Source organism: Nelumbo nucifera, chromosome 5 (genome assembly GCF_055504915.1).
Source record: "Nelumbo nucifera cultivar China Antique chromosome 5, China Antique-T2T, whole genome shotgun sequence".
Classification (NCBI taxonomy): Eukaryota; Viridiplantae; Streptophyta; class Magnoliopsida; order Proteales; family Nelumbonaceae; genus Nelumbo; species Nelumbo nucifera.
Window position 1 is genome coordinate 79,291,838 of NC_142653.1, and position 22,180 is coordinate 79,314,017.

Genomic DNA, 22,180 nt, shown 5'->3' on the forward strand with positions numbered 1-22,180 from the left:
CCACTACACCAAACCTAGATCCCACGAAGCAAATCCTTTATTGAATTAGAGATTCGCGAACCTCATAGCAGGTCAACTATTCAACGTAGCCTTGTTAAGGGTTGTCAAGATCAACCAAGACAGAACCATAGATTAGAATACTAATTCATTGCTGGTTCGAGAATTCAAGCTTTTAGCGATAATAAAAAGATGCATATGCCATATGCGCAGATTAAGTATGGATTAAAAGAAGGGAAATTTTGAAAAACAAAACACAGATCAAACGTAAGGGTGATAGGGTATTTTAATCATTTTGCCCCTTCTTTTAGTGGATTCTAATGGAAGGGGTGTAAATGCAACAGTGTTAGAAACTTGTTTCAACAATTTACCCTAGATTTTTTTTCACTCTGCAGGTTACACACTTACAGCCAGGTCCATTCGTGTACAACAATCCCCAAAACCTTATCACAGCGGAACAAAGGATTCAAGTATAAACCTATCTGTCATAATAATAATAATAAAAAGAACTCTTATTACAATAACATAATGTAATGTGCCAACAGGCTTTTTTAAATAGGAAAAATCTATGTTTTCATGTAATCCGGGCCATCTGGCTGCTTTTCTGGCATAGCAGCTTGGAAAGCTGGTATCTCACTGTATGATTCGTGAAGCCTGGATAAAAGTGGGAACGAAGTCTGAAGACAATAAAAGAACAAGAGATCCTTGTGAGGCCTTAAGATGAACCATGGGACGTGATGTAGTAGTGACATGCAGCAAAATTATAATCCATGGCATACATAATCATAAACACATTCCGGGGTAGTCAGAATGACAGAGAATTCTGAAACAAAAGGGGAAAACAAAAAAGGATAGTAACTGGGTAGCAAGCACTGAAGCACTTACACAAAATAAAGCTATTGTATTTTCATAATGGTCTCATGTACAAGAGTAGTAAACGAGTGAACCGTTTGGGTGTGTTTTGATAGAGTTCTGTTTTTTGTATTTTTTAAACTAAAGGTAGTGAATCTAACTTCGGACTTACTATGTACTTTGTATTATAAAATCTGTTTGATAAAATGCATTTTTGTAATAAGATTTTGAAAGTAGAAAAGTGCAAATAAACATTGGAGTGCAACAGGAATGTTTTACATGTGTGACCATAGAAATGATGTTGTCAACCAATCATGTAATGGAGCCTCTAAATGCCACATGGATATTTCAACTCTTAAAGTTCCATGTGACATCCAAAGATTTGCAACATGGTATATTCAAATGATTTGGATAGATCAACGGCATACTGAACAAATGTCATGTTGTATGCACATGTACATTGATACTGAGTGGGGATCTTTGTACCCTGCGTAAATGCGAAATAGTGAATATTATTCAATACAATATTAATAGAAGTTTCATTACTTCATCCCCATGATGTGTTACTGTTATCATTAAAAGTTCAATATAAAATCCGACACATTGAAACTGCATATAGTCAAAGTTAGAAGCTATACACACACACTCCCCGAACCACTAGCATCTAGGTGGCTCTCAATCACTACCACCATTATACTTGTCATCATTGTGTTCACCAAGTGCATGATCCATATCATATTTTACAGGGGAGTAGTGCTTTCTCGTTTTTCCTTCTGGTTTGCAATAAATTGATATTGACACTAGAAACCCTCTATTGCCTGTTTAATAGCTTGTCTATATGATTATTCACTACTGGCCTTTTGCAGGCCTTTAAAGTTGTTTCCTTCCCGAATGCCAAAATGATCTGGTTATAGAACCCCTACTTCCCTGCCTGAGAAAGCTAAGCACCATCATCATCATCATCATTCATATTTGCTTCTTGGGGAAACAAACCAATTTTCCAATTCCTAACCAATTTCAGAATTGGGTTATAGGATACTGGTATTGTTTCAGTTTTTTACTTTTTTCTAGTTGTTGCTGTCTTAATAAAATGGCTCTGTTTTTTTAGATTTTTATTTCGAAATTACTATTTATGATAACTTTGGGATTTACTGTTTATAGTAATTCTCGTAATTACTATTTTTAGTAGTTTATGGTGTTTTCAAATGTAAGTTTTCAGCCGAACAGAGAAGAGAAGAGAGAGAGAGAGAGAGAGAGAGAGAGAGAGAGAAAGAAGAAAGAAGAGAAAGTGTCAAACTTGTTAGACTGTTCGTCTAACCTAGTCGACCATATACTTAGCATTTGAAAAATAAAATACAAAAGACTGAAATGCCCCTACATATGAGAAGACATACAGTCAACACAATACATAAAGGGAAAAGACCAAAATACCCTTCTCTAATTGACTCTAACACTCCCCCTCAAGCTGGAGAATATATATCATATAATCCCAGCTTGTTACATATGTAGCTCACTCTCCCTGAACTCAACCCTTTTGTGAACAGATATGCTCATTGATCACTTGTTCTCACATGCTCTGTCTTTATCACACCATTGATGACCTTTTCCCTTACAAAGTGACAATCTACCTCTATGTGTTTAGTTCTCTCATGGAAAACTGGGTTGGATGAGATGTGAATTGCAGCCTGATTGTCACAATATAGCTTCATGGGTTTGCTTACTGAGAACCCAATTTCCTGTAATCGATTCTTCAACCACACTAGTTCACATGCAGTGTGTGTCATGGCCCTGTATTCTACTTCTGCACTGCTTCTTGCTACCACCGTCTGCTTCTTGCTCTTCCAAATCACAAGATTTCCTCCAAGAAAAGTGCAATAACCTATGGTGGATCTTCTGTCTGATACAGATCCAGCCCAATCTGCATCAGTGTATCCAACTATTTCAAGATTACCCCCTGGCTTGTACAGTAACCCATGACCTGGATCCCCTATCAAATACCGCACAATCCTAAGAACTGCACTCCAGTGAGGTACCTATGGGCTCTGCATAAACTGACTTACCATACTGACAGCAAATGAGATATCAGGCCTAGTGGTAGTTAGATAATTCAGTTTTCCCACTAGCCTTCTATACCTTCCAGGATTATCAAACAATTCACTTGTGTCACTTGCCAACTTCACATTCAGCTCCATGGGGGTTTCAACTGGTTTAGCACCTAGTAACCCTGTTTCTTCCAACAGATCAAGTACATATTTCCGCTGACAGAGGTTTATGCCCCACTTTGACTTAGCAACTTCTATACCTAGGAAATACTTCAACTTCCCAAGATCTTTTATCTAAAAGTGATCTTGTAGGAAGGTCTTCAATCTATTAATCCCAACTTTATCACTGCCAGTTATGACTATGTCATCCACATAAACTACTAGCAAGATCTTCCCGACCACAGAATCAGAGCTAAATACTGAATGATCAACTTGACATTGTCTCATTCCAAAATCCTTCACCACCTTACTAAATATACCAAACCAAGCACGGGGAGACTGTTTAAGCCCATAAATTATTTTATTGAGCTTATACACCTTACCATCCTCCCCTTGAGCAACAAACCCTAGTGGTTGCTCCATATACACCTCCTCTAGAAGATCTCCATGAAGAAAGGCATTTTTAATATCAAGCTGAAATAGAGGCCAATCATGCATGACAACTAAGGAAATTAACACACAGACGGAGCCAATCTTTGCAACTGGAGAAAAGGTTTCTACATAGTCTACACCATAAAGTTGAGAATACCCTTTTGCAACTAAACGGGCTTTCACACGTTCCACTCTTCCATCCAGTAGATACCTAACAGCATACACCCATTTACAACCAACAACATGAATACCTAGGGGAAGAGAGGTGAATTCCCATGTCTGATTATGATGAAGAGCAAAGAGTTCCTCTTTTCGCCATCCTGACGATGTAAGAGCCTCCTGAACATCCTTAGGAATGGATATAGAGGACAACAAAGTAATAAACTGGCGATGGGAAGCAGAAAGGTGAGATACAGAAACATAATTGGATATGAGGTGAAGTGTGCAACTATGTTTACCATTCTGCAATGCAATAGGAAGGTCAAGATCATAAGCCAAGTCAGTTGAGGAAGAGGTTGGATCTGCCATTGGAGTAGAAGGTGGTGAAGGTGTTGGCCTCTGTCAATGAGTATACACTTGACGAATTGGTTGTTGTTCAGGACGCTCCTGTAACGGGACTAGGGGAGACCTAGGCACAAGAGGAACCACCGGAATGGAATCGGCAACCGGAAGAGGAAGAGGAACCTCCGTAGGCAAAGGATATGTATCAGAACCAGAGAAGTATGGCACTGATTCAAAAAACGTAACATCAAGACAAAGAAAGGATTTTCGGGTGATAGGATTGTAGCATTTATACCCTTTCTGGGTCTTAGAGTAGCCAAGGAAGATACATTTAATGGAGCGAGCATCCAACTTGTATAAATCAAGACCAAGATTCTGAACAAAGCACACACACCCAAAGTTCTTGGGTGTCATGGAAATGGAGACAAAGTAGGAAACAAGATAGAGAATGGAGAACGACCATCAAGAATGAACGTGGGCATACAATTAATGAGAAAGCAAGCAGTAAGGACTGCATCACTCCAGAATCGTTGAGGAACATTCATATAATGAAGAAGATACCGAGCTGTTTCAAGTAGATGTCTATTCTTTATCTCAGCTACCCCATTTTGCTGAGTGTGGGCACAAGAGGTCTGATGAATTATACCATGTTGTTCCAGGTATTTCTGAAAGGAAGAAAGAAAATACTCTCTACCATTGTCATAACGAGGAATTTTAAGTGAAACACCAAATTGTGAACGCATTTCAGCATGAAATTTTTGGAAAACGGAAAATAATTCACTTCTTTCATTAAATAAAGCCATGTCATTCTGGAACAATCATCAACAAAAATTACAAAATATCTATAACCATTGTACGACTCAATTCTAATTGGACCCGAAACATCCGAACGAACAAACTCAAAAGGACTCAACATACGACTATCAACTCTAAGACTGAAGGAAACCTGGTGGTGTTTCCCATACCGACATGATTCACACTGCAAAGATGACAGACTACTCAATGATGGAACAAGAAGCTTGAGAGCTTTAAGAGATGGATGGCCGAGTCTATAGTGCCACTGAAGAGGAGACAAGGAGGTTTGAAGCGCAACTGTAGAGCCTCCACTATCAAGATAATACAATCCGCCAGCTTCATGCCCTCCACCAATCTTCTTCCCCGTCGTTAGATCTTGAAAAACACAAGAGGAAGGGTAAAATGTGATAGAACAATTGAGGGATTTGGTCAGTTTGCTAACAGACATAAGATTAAAAGGAAACTTGGGAACGTATAAGACAGAAGACAAAGATAGAGATGCAGTGGTAACATTACCAACACCGTAGATGGGGGAAGTAGATCTATTAGCAAAGGTAACATTATTTGATGTAGAGGTTGGAAAGAGGGAGGAAAACACACTTGGAGTCTCAGTCATGTGATCAGAGGCTCTAAAGTCAATTATCCAGGGTGAAGGTTTGGATGCTAAGCAAGCTATACCTGAATGAGCAAGGGTGGCAGTGTTCTGATGTGAAGTGGCCTAAAGAATCTCTCATACTCCTCTCTAGGAATACTCATCATCTCCCTCCCAGAAGTAGTTGTGACTGTAGAAGATGTTGGACCAACTGGTTGAGTATCACTGACTTCACTACCACCAACAAGTTGGTCCAACTGCATGATTAGCCCATGTGGATGGTGGGCCATGTAAATCATAACAAAAGTTAACTGTGTCCTTCATTCCCACAGTGTGTGCACTTCCTTGTTGTGCTCCCCCTTCCTCTGCCACGGCCTCCCCCTGACTCATGACCTCCTCCACTAGTACGACCACCCATAGGATTACCACGGCCACCTCCTCTGTGCCCATAAGAACCACCTCAAGTACTAACAAGTGCTGATCTATTGGAAGTTATGTTACTCTTTGAGGGGTTAAGAGATATCCTACGGAGACGGGCAAACACTTCTTTGAGAGTCGGGAGAGCAGATCCTCCCAATATCTGCGCTCTGACCGGTTCATACTTTGCTTTTAGTCCCACCAAGAACCGCGTAACATCAAGTTCCCTTTGTTGTTGCTGAATTTTCACGTCCGAGATTAAGGGATGATAGACGTTAAGTTCATTCTGGAGATTTTTCATGTTGGCATAATATTCTTCAAGAGTTTGATTTCCCTGCTGCAAACTGAAGTATTCTTGGTAAAGCTAATAAACCCTTGTAGTGTTGTCTTGTCCCGAATAGAGTTTCTTGGCATGTTCCCATATATCCCTCGTTGTATCTAAAAACATGAAGTTAACACTGATTTTAGGCTCCATACTGTTCCACAACCATGTCATGATCTGAGCATCCTCTTGCTCCCAATCACTAAAACCCGGAGATTCAGCACTTGGTTTCTCCTCCCGTACATGTTTCACTTTCTTCTTGGCCTTCAAAAACACTTCCACCGACCTGGCCATGGAACATAGTTTTCACCGTTGAGTTTGATGGATGTCATTTGGACACTAAAAAAATCAGAGGACATCATCACACTCGATTTCTGGTCACCACTCGAATCACCCACCGATGCCATATCACTCTACAAAGCTGGTCACAAAAAAAATTTCCAGCTACTGCACTACTGTCCTACTTCCACACCAACACACTTAAAGTCACCACTAGCTTGCCCCAGCATGCATTCGACCACTTTGAACACCATTGATCTTTGCACAGGCAGATTTAAAAACACCCAAAATCCCTCTTGAAACTACTCATTAGAGGATCAGACCACAACCACTACACCTACTCGACCACCACAGCTATCACATATAGTGACAGAGGTCCACACACAGACAAAAACTTGGATTTCTTGTTCACTCGAACTGCTGTAATTGTCTACTGTCACCAGAACCAAAAACCTGAGTTACTTCACAGTCATCTAACCCAGATTTCTCACACCATAAAAAAAGTCGTCGTAGAACCCCTACTGTCGTGAAACATTAGGTGTTGTCGCAGAAACCCTACTGTCACGAACCTCTAGATGTTGCCGCAGAGACCTGGGTTTCTTCTTCTCTAACCCAAATTTCCCGTGCCAAGAAAAAAATAGGAAATAAAGAAGAAGGAGAAGAAAGAAGGTTGCAGTCAACTAATAATGGCGCTCTGATACCATGTAAGTTTTCAGCCAAACAGAGAAGAGAAGAGAGAGAAAGAAGAAGGAGAAGAAGAAGAAGAAAGAAGAGAAAGTGTCGAACTTGTTAGACTATTTGTCTAACCCAGTTGACCATATACTTAACATTTGAAAAATAAAATATAAAAGACTGAAATGCCCCTACATATGAGGAGACATACAGCTAGGGGTTCTCATGGTTCGGTTAACCGAACCGTGGGGTATTTTTTCAAACCAAACTGATCTGATCGGCTTTTTAAATATCCAAACCGAAACCGAACCGATGCAATCAGTTAACCGGTGGACCGGTTAACCGCGGTTTGGTTTTTCAGTTTTCTTATGCACTTAAAATATAAAAAACCCTAAAACTGTTGGTGGTTTCTGTTGGTGCCGGACTGGTTGGTGCTGGTGGTTGCTAGCGGAGCTGTAGAGAGGAGAGGTGAGAGAGAGAAGGATCCCAGATGCTTCAAAACCACCACCCACCGGCAGTCAACAGATGCTTCAAAACTACCAACACTGAATGGTGTTGGTGCTTGCTTGCCAGCGAGGCGACAACCGGCGTTGCCGCTTGGTGCTGGTGGTTGACACGGGCTGTGCGGAAAACTGAGAAGAGAACAGAGAGACTAGAGAGACAAGAGAAAAGACAGAGAGTGGGAGAAGCTGAGAAGGTTTGGTTTCAAATTTCAAACTTCAAAGAGACAAAAAGGCTTGAGTTGTTCCGAGTTTCAAAGAGAGTCTGGTAGTGGCAGACTAGTAGAGTTTCGAAGAGAGTGAGACAGGCACTCTGGCACTCTGCCGAACTTTCAATTGGTTCAAAGAGAGGCTGAAATTGAAAGTCTCTCAGACTGCCGAACCTTTTTGAAAATAAAAAATATAATATAAATATATATTATTATATACACATATATCGGTTGGTTTGGTTAACAGCCGGTTTTTTTAAATGGTAAACCGAAACTGAACTGAAACTGTCAGTTTTTTAAGAATATTGAACCGAAACCAAACCGACCGGTTCTGTTAACCGATTTTTCGGTTTGGTTTTTCAGTTTTTTGTTCACCCCTACATACAACCAACACAATAAATAAAGGGAAAAGACCAAAATACCCTTCTCTAATTGACTCTAACATCAAACCTACTTAGTTTCAGTGGGATTAGGAAAGTGTATTAGTGTTGTTTAGGAGTTGGAGTCCTTATTTAAGTGTCCTAACGGATTACTTATGGATTTATCTTTAAAGCAATTAGAAGTGTTTAGGATCAGTTTCCTAGTCCAAATTGGAGTCTGTAAAGGGACATCTGCATTAGTGAGTTGAGTCCATAAATAGATTCATTGCAATTGGAGTAAAGAAGAGTTAATTTGAAGAAATAAAGTTTGGTTTAGTGAATTCTGGTTGTTGCTAGAAATTTCTCTCTCCACACCCCCACCCCCCATCTCTCTTATTTCTTCTTCTAGGCATTCTATCTCTATGTTGTTTATCCTAACAGCAAGAGTTCACCTCTCTTTTCCAATTTCTTACTCATTATTTGGTGCACAACAAGAACTCTACTTGCTTTTCCATCCATATTCTCATCTCCAATCACCCACAGCTCCTCATTCACCCCACAAAGCCCACCACCAGATCCTAAATTAGTAGGACCCCCTTCCGTTCTACATCACATTGTCTAATAGAGACCACTTCAAAGACTAGGAAGCTTGGTGCCAATCCTACCTCTACACCTATTGCATGCCCCAAAAACACACATATGGTTGTTGAGGATGGGTTTGTGTTACTTGAAGGAAACTCCAAGAAAGGGTACTCTCTTCTCTAGGTATGGATACATGAAGCTAGACGCTTATACAGATGTCGATTAGGCTAGTAGTATTGATGGTAGAATATCTACAACTGGTTACTATACTCTAGTAGCAAGGAACATTGTTTCTTGGAGAAATAAGTAGTAGTCTAGAGTAGCTAGATCTTCAACTGAGGCAGAGTATAGGGCCATGGACAATGGAGTTTCAGAGTTGTTATGGCTCAGCTCACTTCTAGAGGAGATGGGTATTGTATATGATAAGCCCTTAATGTTGTACTCTAACAACTAGGCTACAATTAACATAGCTCACAACTCTATTCAGCATTATAGGACAAAACACATTGAAGTAAACTGGCATTTTATAAGAGAGAGTGGCTTCCGAAGAATTTTACCTTCCTTTCATTGCCTTTAAGTAACATCTAGCACATGTTTTGAGCAAGGATGTCCCCAAGGCAAAGTTAAAACATTATGTAAGAAAGCAAGGCATGATTGATATCTATGCTCAGCTTAAGGTGGACTGAATGACCCATAGTTTCTTATTATTTATTTATTTATGTTTATGCTTTATATCTGTGATTAGTGGGTCTTATTTCTAGACATGTTTTATTTCTTTTATTTTTGTTTTTAGCATTAGCTGCCCTACTACGGGTATTCATGTAATTGTATTCCTTTTACAATCAAAGAATAATATACAATAGTGGGGGACTGGAGAGGTTTGATAGACTCTCTTCCTTTCTTTCGCTTCTTCCATCTACTTCCTCTATAGTTTCTCTCTTCCATTTTCTTCCATCTTCCCCTTCTTTTCTACTTCACTTCAGATTATTACAGGTTAGATTTACATCTGAGCTGAGTACAAACCATAGCTTCAAACAACTTGAAGGTAGCAAATACTTCCAATTTTCCAACATAGGAAGTACATCCAAGTATACCTGCTGCAATCATCAATAAATGACAAAGTATTCATTTCATAATTGTGAAATAACAAGTGAAGTTGAGACATCACTATGTGTAATCTCAAAGGGAGAGGTAGTGTGCTCAACAAAACAAGAAAAAGGTAGAGCACGACTTTTATTTAAATAACAAGTAGCACACGAATTACCAAAAGATTGAAAAAAGGAAATTTTATTCTTAATCAAACCAATATCAAATAACAATTTCAATCTTTCAGAATTGGGATGACCCACGTGTTTATGCCATAAATCCCAAGTATTGTTTATATGACCAAAAAAGACAGACTCAAAAGAAGTAAAATAAATAGGAGATGCAGATGCTGGAGTAGGAAACTTCTTGAATTCCAACGCAAACAATCAGCCTTGCCTATGCCTTTTCCCCTTCACCTTCTTAATTTGTAGTTCCCGAATCAAACAACCATCACGAGAAAAAAAAAAAAAGAAAAAGAAAAAACGATGTTACCCTTGTCAATCAATTGACCAACAAAAATAAGGTTTGCAGTTATGGTGAGGTACAAGCAAATTACCAAGTTGACTAGAATATGCCCCTATTATATGATTAGAGGCACTAGAATCTATAATCCAAATAACTAGAAGACTTACCAAATAGGCCAATAGTAGAGATTAGAGAATGAGGAAGAGATCAGAAGATACCATTTTGCGAATTTTCTCTTCATCTAAGGAAGTCAAGGAATCACCTTTAGTAGAAGTAATCTTATTAGACTGGGTAGCCCTCAATGGCCTGATAAGCATGAGGTTGGGTTTTCTTTTAAGCCCCCTATGTTGGACGGATAGGACAATCAGGAAATAATATGTTCATATTGTTTGTAATAACTGCAAGCATTCTTCTTTTTACAATGGGACACCACATGACCAAACTCCTTACATTCATAGCATTTAACTGTAGACAGATTTCTAGGGCCTAATTTCTTCTCTCTGTTAACAACAAAAGCAGTATCAACACCAGTTTCAAATGATTTCCCTTCAAATCCAGTCACGATTAGAAGCGTTGTCACTTCTCTTGGAAGCTCACCAAACACCAAATCTAAAACAAGGAGAACTCCTCTGCTCAAAATATTGGATCTGATGATTTCATATTCTGGTCTGAGTATCAAAAGTAACTGAATTCATCTTCCACTTCTCAAAAAGCTTCTATAGATATTTGACACATTCCGCCAAATTAGAAGAATTGATATGTACAAAATTCAAAAATCTCCATGAGCATCCTCCTCATGGGTACAGCAACATTAGGTTCAATCATGCTAAGAATCCAGGTTAACCAGTTTTGCATTGCCCAACCTCCATTGCTAATAAGCTTTAGCATCGCTTTCATCAGGTTTAGTAACCAAACCATTAAAGTAGCCTTCCAGCCCTTTTGCTTCAACATAAATATCAAAATGAAATTTCCACATTCTATAGTTAATTCAATTATGTTTAACAGTGATGATGTACACTTTATGAGGAGTCATTTCAAGAGAAACAAGCCCAAAAAAAGGTCTGATTGAGAAATAAGAACTGTATTCACAGAAAATCAGTGTATGGCGTCCCAAATAGCAACAGAAATGGGGTTTAAGGAAGTTCAAAACAGACCAGAATCAAAATCAGACATATGAGTCTGATTTAGGTGTTTAGGGCGACACCTTATCTGAAGTTTCAAGTCAAACAGAGAAGGGGGGAGGGAAATCAACAACACTGACTAAGAAGAGGCAATTTAATTTCTTGAGAACTCCAAAACTGAGATCAATGATAAATCCCTTAAACAGAATAAAAAAATTCCAGAAAAAATGTCATATAAGTTTGAATATCTCCAATCAAAGTCTTGCACCAGTAGTTTCAATCTCTAGCAGTGGAGAGTCACTAGTCTTCAGCCCTATTGAACCAGTCTAGGGACTTCTCTGATACCATGACAGTCCAGTTGAGCTAGGATGGGAAGAGAGAAAACATGAGAGAAGAGAAAGACAAGTAAGGGGTGTCAATAGAATGAATCAACCCCCACCCCCAAGGAGCCATCAAATATATTAAACTGTGTGCAATAACAATAATGTTTTTTCAGGGCTGAAAAGAAAGAAGAATAATAAAACAGGGCTATAATAAAGCCATAAAACAAAGCTCCTACTCTGTACACTTTTAAGATCATCACTAAACCATTATGTGTGTGAGACGCTCTAGGAGCTTCACTATATCCCAGGCATCTTGTAGTGGCTGCTTCTAACTGCTAATTTCTGGACAGTTTAATCAACAAAACTAGAAGAAACTTCAGCTACTTTGTTTCACACAATGTATAATCATTTGATTAGTATTGATACAGCAGTTTGTTGAAAAAGTTGCATGTAACTGATAAAAACATCGTATCCTATTCATCCACCTAAAGTTTCTTTTGCAAAAAGAAAAACATTAAGAATTAAAGGCAAGAAATATTTTAGTCTAAAGTAGGATCCTAAATTAAACCAAGTGATATAATAACAAAATAAATATTCCTATGCCTACAGAAACCAATCAACAGATCAAATTATGTAGGAGGCACTACCATGTCAAGTTTAAACCGAGTGATTGCAGCATGAATCTGGGGTGCCAGAAATACATCCGCCTGCAAACAACAGTCAAGGGCAGCATAAAATTATGAATGATGAAAAAATAACAATAAATGAAAAGAAAGCTAGATCCGTGGATAACAATAAATTTAAAGCTAAAGAATAACATATTCTCAAAATAGTTGGGTTAAGTGGTTAACTAATCAGAGGTTAGTAGGAACATATGTGGAGATAGAACAGGGGGTATGTGAGGCCCACTGCCCATACCACAGAGAACCTGCAGTTCTGCAAGCTTGATCACATGTCTCCACTATGGGAGCGATGTTAATCAACCATCTCAACTACCAGTCTTTGGCTTCCTCTTCACTAGAACCTATAACTTGTACAGAACTAGTCCCCTGTGTGTGTGTGTGTGTGTGTGTGTTTTAATGCCAGTAACTAGCTTTATCTGGTAGTATAAAGCTTTACAAGCATCCCTTAGACACGAGATGCTACCTCTCTATAAACCAGAAAAAAAGGTTACATTTGATCCCAGAACAAATGATTCCTATGCACCCCTTGCATAGCCAAAGCATCCACCATCCCATTTGCGGATCTCCTCACCCATTGTATCCTAAGGTTCACATTCCTGATAAGCCATTTAAACTTTTTCACTTCATTTCAGTAGCACCGGATTATGGAGTCTAGATCCTTTAACCACCCCGCCACCACTTTGAATCCCTTTCAATCACACCACATCTACTATGTGTAACTCATTGGAGATCTGCACTCCTTGTATTGCTGCAAACAGTTCTGCTTTGAAAGAGTCACCCATACCCACGGGGCCAGAAAACAAAGTTAGCAGTTTACCTTATGAATCTCTCAATACCCCTCCTATTCCAGAGGAACATGGATTACCTTGACTACTCCCATCAAAATTCAGTTTTGCATAACCTTCAGTTGGAGGTAACCAATGCATCTCCACACTTTACTTTCTTGAAGAGCTTTTGGCGACTGCTTCCCAATTTCTCCAAACATCACCACAGGAAAACTGGGAGAACAACTCCAAAGTCTTTATCCAATGGATCACCCTGATCATTACACAAGCCCTAATAACTTCTTTTCTATTCTCCTTTTATGAGAAAATTCTACCATTCCTCTCTTCCCAAATGGTGCACACCAAGGCTGGTCTAACACATCTCCACATTATTTTTTCTTTTGATAAATGAGAGTAGTTTTATTAATTCAAAAAATAGCAGTACATTCAGCCTAGGAAGAGGCACAAGGTGTTACCTCCCCCTAGGACTGAGTCATAAACACTAAACAAACACAAGCCTGAAGCACAGTTACAAAGTGGCCCAAAACAGATCTCCCCTTGACAACCCTTGCTAGGCCAAAGAATCAGCCATTGCGTTTGCTGATCTGCTGACCCACTGAAACCTGACTGACATATTCCTTGTCAGCCATTTAACTTTCTTTAACAGATTCCTGTAGCCCCAACAAGCTGTCTCTGGACTTGTCAACCAGCCTACTACTACCTTGGAATCCCCTTCTACTATCAAATCATTCACTCCAAGTTGACTGGCCATCTGTATACCTTGTACCGCTGCTAGTATCTCTGCCCTTACAGAATCACCAACACCCACTGGTCCTGAAAATAAAGACAACATGTTGCTATCTTTGTCTTTCAGAATCCCTCCTATTCCAGATGGCCCTGGGTTACCTCAGCAGCTACCATCAAAATTCAGTTTTACCACTCCATCCGGTGGAGATTCCCATTCAGCTTGTGATTTGTTCTTTGTGGAGACTGTAGAAGCCACTGCTGCCCAATTTCTCCTTAAGTCATCAAAGGAGTAATCTGCCAACAAGTGTGAAGATTTCAGCCACGAGACTGTCCTTGTCATTATGCATTCCTTAATTTTAGCAAGACTTCTTTCCATTTCTTGAAATATTCTAGCATTTCTCTCCTCCCATAGAGTCCACAAGGTAGCAGCTCTGATACATTTCCACATTAGCATCCCTCTTTTTGTCAATCTCCCAAAGGCAGCCGGAATGAACAGCAGCTTTACTTCGAAGGGCAAGTTCCACCTGCACCCAAATAGTGAAACAACCCAGTTCCAAATATTGGCAGCAAAAGAACACATCTCCAAATAGCATATTAACCTATGATGGTAAAGTCCACCTGCACCCAAAAAGAAAGAAAAACCAAAGGACAACAAATCAATAAGTCATAGCAACTCTCATTATTGGATTTTAAACAAGACACACCAGTTAGGAGAGAGACAAGAATTGGGCCTACTTTTTTGTAACACATCTATAGTATTAATCCTCCCATGAACTACTTTGGGTGAAATGGGCCTGCACCAGGGAAAAGAGGGAAGGCCTGAAGGGATACAAAGAGTCTTAAACAAAGAAGCACAAGAAAACAAACCCTTAGGGTGGGGGGCCCAAATACATTAATCGGGCATATCAGGATTTAAATGAACATTTTGAAGGATTTGTAGAGGATCCAAACAAGATGAAACTTCATTGTCCCTTAGACCTCTACAGAAACCAAATCCCAATTAAGACCTGTAGGGAGTAAGGGAGGAACCATAAATTGACACGCACTCATTTTTATACAAGGAAACTGAATCTAAGACAAAAAAAAGTTCCTTCCATTACTCAAGTATCCTCCCTAACAGAAACCCCTAAGCAAAGGTCGTACATGACAAAACAAAGTACAAGAGGTGGAATGCGGTGGATGGCTTTCCATAGTGAAGCCAAAGTAGCCCTATCAGATACTCCTACATCCCAACCATTTCCTAAATTACCATGTATGCTAGCTATTACTTCATGCCACAACAAATCCCTTTTTATCTAGAATACCCAACCTCCATAACCATTTCCCTAACAGAGCCTATTAGATACTCCTACATCTCAATCATTTCCCAACTTACCATGTACGCTAGCTATTACTTCATGCCACAACCTATCCCACTTTATCTAGAATTCTGTTAGCGTAGGGGTATTTCTGTCTTTATTCTTATATTAAGGTTGCTGATCTGTAATATTATGTTAGAACTAGTGCTCCTTACTTGAATAAGGGCACATATGCCTTTTCCATTATTCTAATAATAAAAGCACATATCTGGCCGAATGGGAGTTAGGTTTTGACTTCTAGTTCGAACTAGACTTTTCTCCTTTTCTCTCTCTCTCTCATCTACCTTTCTACGTGACTGATCTCAGACAAATAGAACTCCAAGGCAGGCCGAATTATAACATTGTATCAGAGCTACTTGAATCTGCCTAGATTTCTATTCTCTGCGCACCCAATCTAGGGTTTCTCTTGGTTTTCTTGCATTCAACTGGAGATAAGAGAAAGGGCTGAAGAGGAGTGATCGCCCTCTCCCCTTGGAGGTTTCTATGCCTCCAGTCGTGTCTTGTGTGGTCGGTTGTTGTGGTTTCTAAGCCCTCCCCTAATCAATGTACGGCTGATTCGTGTGGTGCAGTGTGTGTCTTGTGTGGACTGATTTTCTTCTTGTGTGGTTGTTGCTTCAGTGATAAGGTAAGAGATTTCTATGCATGATTTCTATTGTGGATCAACTAGGAAGTATGTTTCAGATCATATGCTAGGGTTTCAGACAGTAGCGTGCTAAGGTTTATGCTGTTTTTTGTGTAATTCGAAGGAAGAGTTGTGATCATATAGTGGTGAGATTTCAAGTAGCCGTAGGAGTAGGGTTTGTGGTGTAACGAGTACAATTTTCAGCAACAACAAGCGCTGAAATCAGTGTGACGAGTGTGATCTAGTAGTGTGCAGTGTGCAGAATTCAGTGATAATAGAATTCAGCAAGTGTGTAGAATCGGTGATAACAGAATGGGAGATAACAGTGATTGTAAACCTAATGTGATGGTGCCTACAGACTACCTGAATGTTCAGATGACCTCCATTAAACTCAATGGAGAGAATTATGTGCCTTGGGCTAAATTCGTCGAAGTCTTTCTGAAAGCAAAGAAAAAGGTAAAACACATAAGAGAGGAGAAACCCTCCACTGACTCTCACGAGTATGAAGACTGGGAGCAAGAGGATGCTCAGATCATCACATGGTTATGGAATAGTATGGAACCCAGGATTAGTGTAAATTTCATGTTTCTTGACACTGCCAAAGATGTGTGGGACCATGCGAAGAAATTGTATTCGGGTCAGGACAATACAACCAAAGTGTATCAGCTGTATCAGGAGTACTTTAATCTGCAACAAGGCAATCAGAGTCTTGAGGAGTACTATGCCAGTATGAGAAACATACGTAATGAGTTGAATGTCTATCACGCTCTCACTTCTGATGTCAAAATTCATCAACAACAGAGAGAACAGCTTGATGTGACTCGATTTTTGGTGGGACTGAAATCTGAATTTGAACCAATGTGGGCTCAAATACTGGGAGGATCAGCTCTTCCCTCTTTAGAAGAGGTATTTGCTCGACTCCGGAGGACTTCTATCGGATCTACTAAGAACTCTAATATCTCAGATAGATCTGCCTTTGCTGTGTCGAGAGGCCGTGGTGCAAGAGGTGGAGCTCGGGGAGCTTAGTCTGGCCGTGGTGGTAGTAGTGGTCCGGCGTATGGCCGAAGTGGCAATGGTGGATCTACTTATAATCGTGGTGGTGGTTGTACTGGGGGCAGAGATTCAGGGGGAGCCCGTGGTAGAGGGCGTGGCTCAGGCCCGAGGAGGTGCACTCATTGTGGTATGGATGGACATACCATTAACTATTGTTATGATCTACATGGTCCACCCTCAACCTGGGCCAATCATGTCGTGACTAGTGACACCAGTTCCAGCTTTAGGCAGGAGAACCGTTCATCTGATCAGATACCTCCTCCATCCACAGATGGTCCCGTGAAGGAGATGGTGAGTGTTCCCTATGGTGAATATGAGAGGTTTATGCAATCCACATCACAGCAGAACACGACGACTTTCGCCGACTCAGGTATGGCTTGTTAGGCATCCACACCCAATCCCTGGATCATTGACTCTGGAGCCTTCGATCACATGACTGAAACTCCAGGTGTGTTTTCTTCCCTATCTCATTGCTCAACATCACAATCTGTCACCCTTGTTAATGGTTTCACATCCTCAATTTGTGGTGTTGGTAATGTTGACCTAGACCCTGTATCCCTCTCCTCAGTTTTGTATGTTCCTAAATTGCCTTCTAATCTTATGTCTATTAGTAAACTGACCAAATCACTTAACTGCTCCATTACTTTTTATCCTTCTATGTGTGTTTTTCAGGATCTCAAGACAGGGATGAAGATTGGTAGAGGGCATGAGGCTGGTGGACTGTATTATCTTGACGGTGGTGGAAGAACTTCAACAGCTCTCCAGTCATCTCTTTCTCCTCTCCAGTGGCACTGCCGATTTGGTCATCCGTCGCTAAAAGTTTTGAAGTCTTTGGTTCCGTCAGTCACTGCCGATTTGTGAGTCGTGTTAGTTTGGGAAACACCATTGTGTTCCCTTTAGGTCTAGGGTTGATAACCGTGTGTCGAGTCCTTTTTCTTTGATTCACTCCGATGTTTGGGGTCCTTATAAAGTGATGTCATATAATGGATATAGATATTTTGTCATTTTTGTCGATGACTTTTCAAGGATGACGTGGCTCTATCTAATGAAAGAAAGAAGTGAATTGTTTACCATTTTTCAGAAATTTTATGCTGAGATTTGTAATCAATTTGGTGTTTACATTAAAGTTTTCCGTTCTGATAATGGCCGTGAATATTTATCCTCATCATTTCAAGAATACCTGGACCAACACGGCATTAGACATCAGACCTCATGTACCTACACCCCACAACAAAATGGGGTAGCTGAGAGAAAGAATCGCCATCTCTTGGAAATAGCACGATCCCTCATGCATCACATGAATGTTCCCAAACCCTTTTGAAGTGATGCGATGCTTACTTCTTGCTTTCTGATTAATCGGATCCCCAAGTCCATCCTTGATGGTTGTTCTCCATTTACGATCTTGTTTCCCGCCTTGTCTCTGTTTCCTCTTACGCCTAGGGTATTTGGGCGTGTCTGCTTCGTCCATAATCTGGGTCCCGGGATTGACAAGTTCGATGCCCGTTCTATCAAGTGCATCTTCCTTGGCTATTCTCAAACCCAGAAAGGGTATAAGTGTTACCATCCTAGTTCTCGATGCTCCTTTGTGTGTGCTGATGTCACCTTCGTTGAGTCTACTCTGTTCTTTTTGGCGTCCGGTGATGCTTCTTCCTCCTCGTCACCTCCTCCTCTTCCACTTCCCGTTGCCGATCCTCTTCCCCTTGTTCCAGCAGTGACCAAATCCTTGCCTCCATTGCCACCACCTGTTGAACGCCCACCTATCCGTCAAGTGTATACACATCGCCCACGCGTACCAGCTGCTACTCCTCCGGCTACATCACCGTCAACAGATCCGACTCCAGACCCGAACCCCGCATCTGAGCTTGATCTCCCCATTACCTTGCGGAAGGGTAAACGCACTTGCACCCTTCATCCTATTTCTACTTATGTTTCACTTACACACCTTTCCGCATCCCATCGCCAGTTTGTCACCTTGTTATCATCAGTAGTTGTCCCTAAAGATGTCTAGCAAGCCCTTGCCTCTCCAGGGTGGTGCCGTGCGATGGAAGAAGAACTTTCAACCCTTCATCATAATCATACTTGGGACCTCACTGTTCTTCCTCCTGGGAAGCAAGCTGTTGGTTGTAAATGGGTGTATACAGTTAAGTATCTGCCTGATGGTAGTGTTGAACGCCTGAAAGCGCGATTGGTTGCAAAAGGGTACTCCCAAACCTATGGTATTGATTACACAGAGACCTTCTCACCAGTTTCTAAGATAGGGTCGGTTCGTGTTGTTATCTCTCTTGTAGCTATGTATGCTTGGCCGCTACATCCGCTTGATATCAAGAATGCCTTTTTGCATGGTGACTTACTCGAGGAGGTCTACATGGAGCAACCTCCAGGGTTTGTTGCTTAGGGGGAGGATGGTATGGTGTGCAGACTAAGGAAGGCTATATATGGGCTCAAACAGTCTCCTCGAGCATGGTTTGGTAGGTTCAGTGAGGTGGTAAAGAAGTTTGGTATGAGACAGTGCCAAGTTGATCATTCTATATTCAGTCATGACTCTCCGAGAGGAAAAATACTGTTGGTGGTGTATGTAGATGATATTGTTATTACCGGGAGTGATAACATGGGTATTGCCAGGCTGAAGACTTATCTACAGGATCATTTTCAGACAAAGGACCTTGGTAAACTGAAATATTTCTTGGGTATAGAGGTAGCAAGATCTAAGTATGGTATTAATCTGTGCCAGAGGAAATATGTGTTTGATTTGCTGGAAGAAACAGGCTTGTTGGGTGCTAAACCAACTGAAACACCTATGGACACAAATACTAGGCTAAGCAATGATATGGGTGAAGTGTTTGAAGACCCCGGCAGATACCGACGACTTGTAGGTAAACTGAACTACCTAACCATTACTAGGCCAAACATCTCATTTGTGGTTAGTGTGGTAAGTCAATTCATGCAGAAACCTCTGATTCCTCATTGAAATGCAGTTCTGAGAATTGTGAGGTATTTAAAAGGGGCTCCGGGTCATGGTTTCATATACAAAAGTGGCGGAAAACTTGAAGTAGAAGGGTATTCTAATGCTAACTGGGCTGGTTCTGTGTCTGATAGGCGGTCTACCACAGGCTATTGCACTTTCCTGGGAGGTAACCTAGTGACATGGAAAAGTAAGAAGCAGACAATCGTGGCAAGAAGTAGTGCAAAAGCAGAATATAGGGCTATGGCGCATACTGTTTGTGAATTAGTGTGGCTAAGGAACCTTCTACAGGAAGTAGGGTACAACATCAATACTCCAATGAAGCTCTATTCTGACAATCAGGCTGCAGTTCATATTTGTTCTAATCCGGTGTTTCATGAAAGAACCATGCACATTGAGGTTGACTGTCACTTTGTGAGGGAGAAGGTGCTGAATGGAGAACTAGACACTGCATACGTTAATACAGGAAACCAGTGGGCAGACTTATTTACAAAAGGCTTGAATCGGGGAAGAGTGGACTACATATGTAACAAGTTGGGATTAAATGATATATACTCACCAGCATGAGGGGGAGTGTTAGCGTAGGGGGATTTCTGTCTTTATTCTTATATTAAGGTTGTTGAACTATAATATTATGTTAGAACCAATGCTCCTTACTTAAAATAAGGGCACATATGTCTTTTCCATTATTCTAATAATAAAAGCACATATCTGGCCGAATGGGAGTTAGGTTTTGACTTCCAGTTCGAACCAGACTTTTCTCTCTCTCTCTCTCTCTCTCTCTCTCTCTTTCTTCCACCTTTCTACGTAACTGATCTCAGACAAATAGAACTCCAAGGCAGGCCGAATTATAACAAATTCCAATACCGAACCGTCCCTCTTGGAGGCGTTTACACACCACCTCCCAATTAAGCAAATGATTTCTCTTTCATCACTTGGCTCCCACAGAAAAACTCTCATAATTTCAAGGTAATTCTTCCTCTCAAGGTAATTGGTAAATTAGCAAGAGTGGATTTAATCAAGGTAATTCTTCCTCCCAAGGACACATCAAGCCAAGCCACCAATTTCTTTGCACACCTCTCAATAATTGGATTCCAAAATCTACTCTCTTTAAGGTTTGCTCCAAAGGGAAGTCCTAGGAAGGTCAAGGCCAACAAGCAATGGAACACTCTAAAGTGTATGCAACAATGTTTAGTTCCCCCTTCCTCCAAGTTGATCTCCACTATACAACTCTTCTCAAAATGGATTTTTAGGTTAGAGACAAGCTCAAACTTCCTCACCACCTCCTTCAAGTTACTCACCAAACCTTGTTCTCCGCCCTCACTGAATATTATAATATCATCTGCAAATTGGAGATGAATAACTGGAACCCTAGGATGATACCGTAGGATTTCTCCAAATCCAACTTGCACAAAGCCTTTCCTCCTTAATCTCTTCATATCTTCCACACATTCATTTTTTTGTAGTAAACTAAAAGGAATTTTATTAAAGAAAAGAATACAATAAAGGTGATAAGATATCACCCACTAAAAACAAGCACAAGACCCAAGAGAAAAACCACTCTCTCAAACCCAAAGATTAACTTTAGATCCTCAAAATATTAACCCCCGAAATCGCTTCCAACACCAAACAACCCTTAATACTCAGTACAAAGATGCCCAACCAACAGAAAAAAACTCCCTCAATAGAGAGAATTCACAATTGTCAATAATATTTAAGTTGCCTACTTGTGAAAGGGGTGGCCAGACCTAATTTTGGCTTCTCCCATTCTCTTCAATTTCTCTCCTCTTTTCTTCTCTACATAAACCTTCTCTTTTCTTTCTTTTTCTCTTTCTTACACATTTTTTATATCAAAACAGATCTTCTGCACTTTTCTACTAGAAAAAGTAATAGCTCAGTCAATTGAAAAAGGCACTCCAATACCACAAGAAGAACTATGAAGACAAAGAAAGCAAGATACGCAAAATATAATACTTAAGTGAAATATAATTTCTGCATTTGTTAGTGTATGTGCCTGAGAGAGAGAGAGAGAGAGAGAGAGAACCAGATAGATTTCATCTCCTGTGGCATATCTTCCAGAAATTCCTTCTAACAACTTCTCAAGGGCTGAAAACATGATCAGGAAAATAATAAATAAATAAATAAAATGTGATCAAGTCATTTATAGATGGATACAACACTAAAAACAACAGAGAAGAAAATATAATGAAGAAGTTTAAACAATGGCATAACACAAGGCATCATCACCTGCATGAATATAGGAGCTCATGGTTTTTTTTTCTAAAG

At 40.3% G+C, this 22,180-nt stretch overlaps 1 protein-coding gene across 12 annotated transcripts in view; it reads right to left on the minus strand.

Annotated features, from left to right (window-relative positions):
- Positions 1 to 265: 265 nt before the first annotated feature.
- LOC104593872 (glutathione S-transferase zeta class-like) overlaps positions 266 to 22,180 on the minus strand; it is a 98,283-nt gene continuing 76,368 nt past the window's right edge. For 3 of the 12 annotated variants that reach the window (XM_088887113.1, XM_088887112.1, XM_088887111.1), the window contains 3 exons: positions 21,909 to 22,000; positions 12,353 to 12,412; positions 266 to 674 (listed from right to left, as the gene is read on the minus strand). In XM_088887113.1, coding sequence (XP_088743239.1) covers positions 564 to 674; positions 12,353 to 12,412; positions 21,909 to 22,000 — 263 coding nt within the window. In that variant the 3' untranslated portion in view covers positions 266 to 563. Of the gene's footprint in view, positions 675 to 753; positions 821 to 9,850; positions 10,216 to 11,667; positions 11,746 to 12,352; positions 12,413 to 21,908; positions 22,001 to 22,180 lie in introns of those variants that run through there. The other 9 variants (XM_010253919.3, XM_019197157.2, XM_088887117.1 and 6 more) reach the window with 9 other exon arrangements.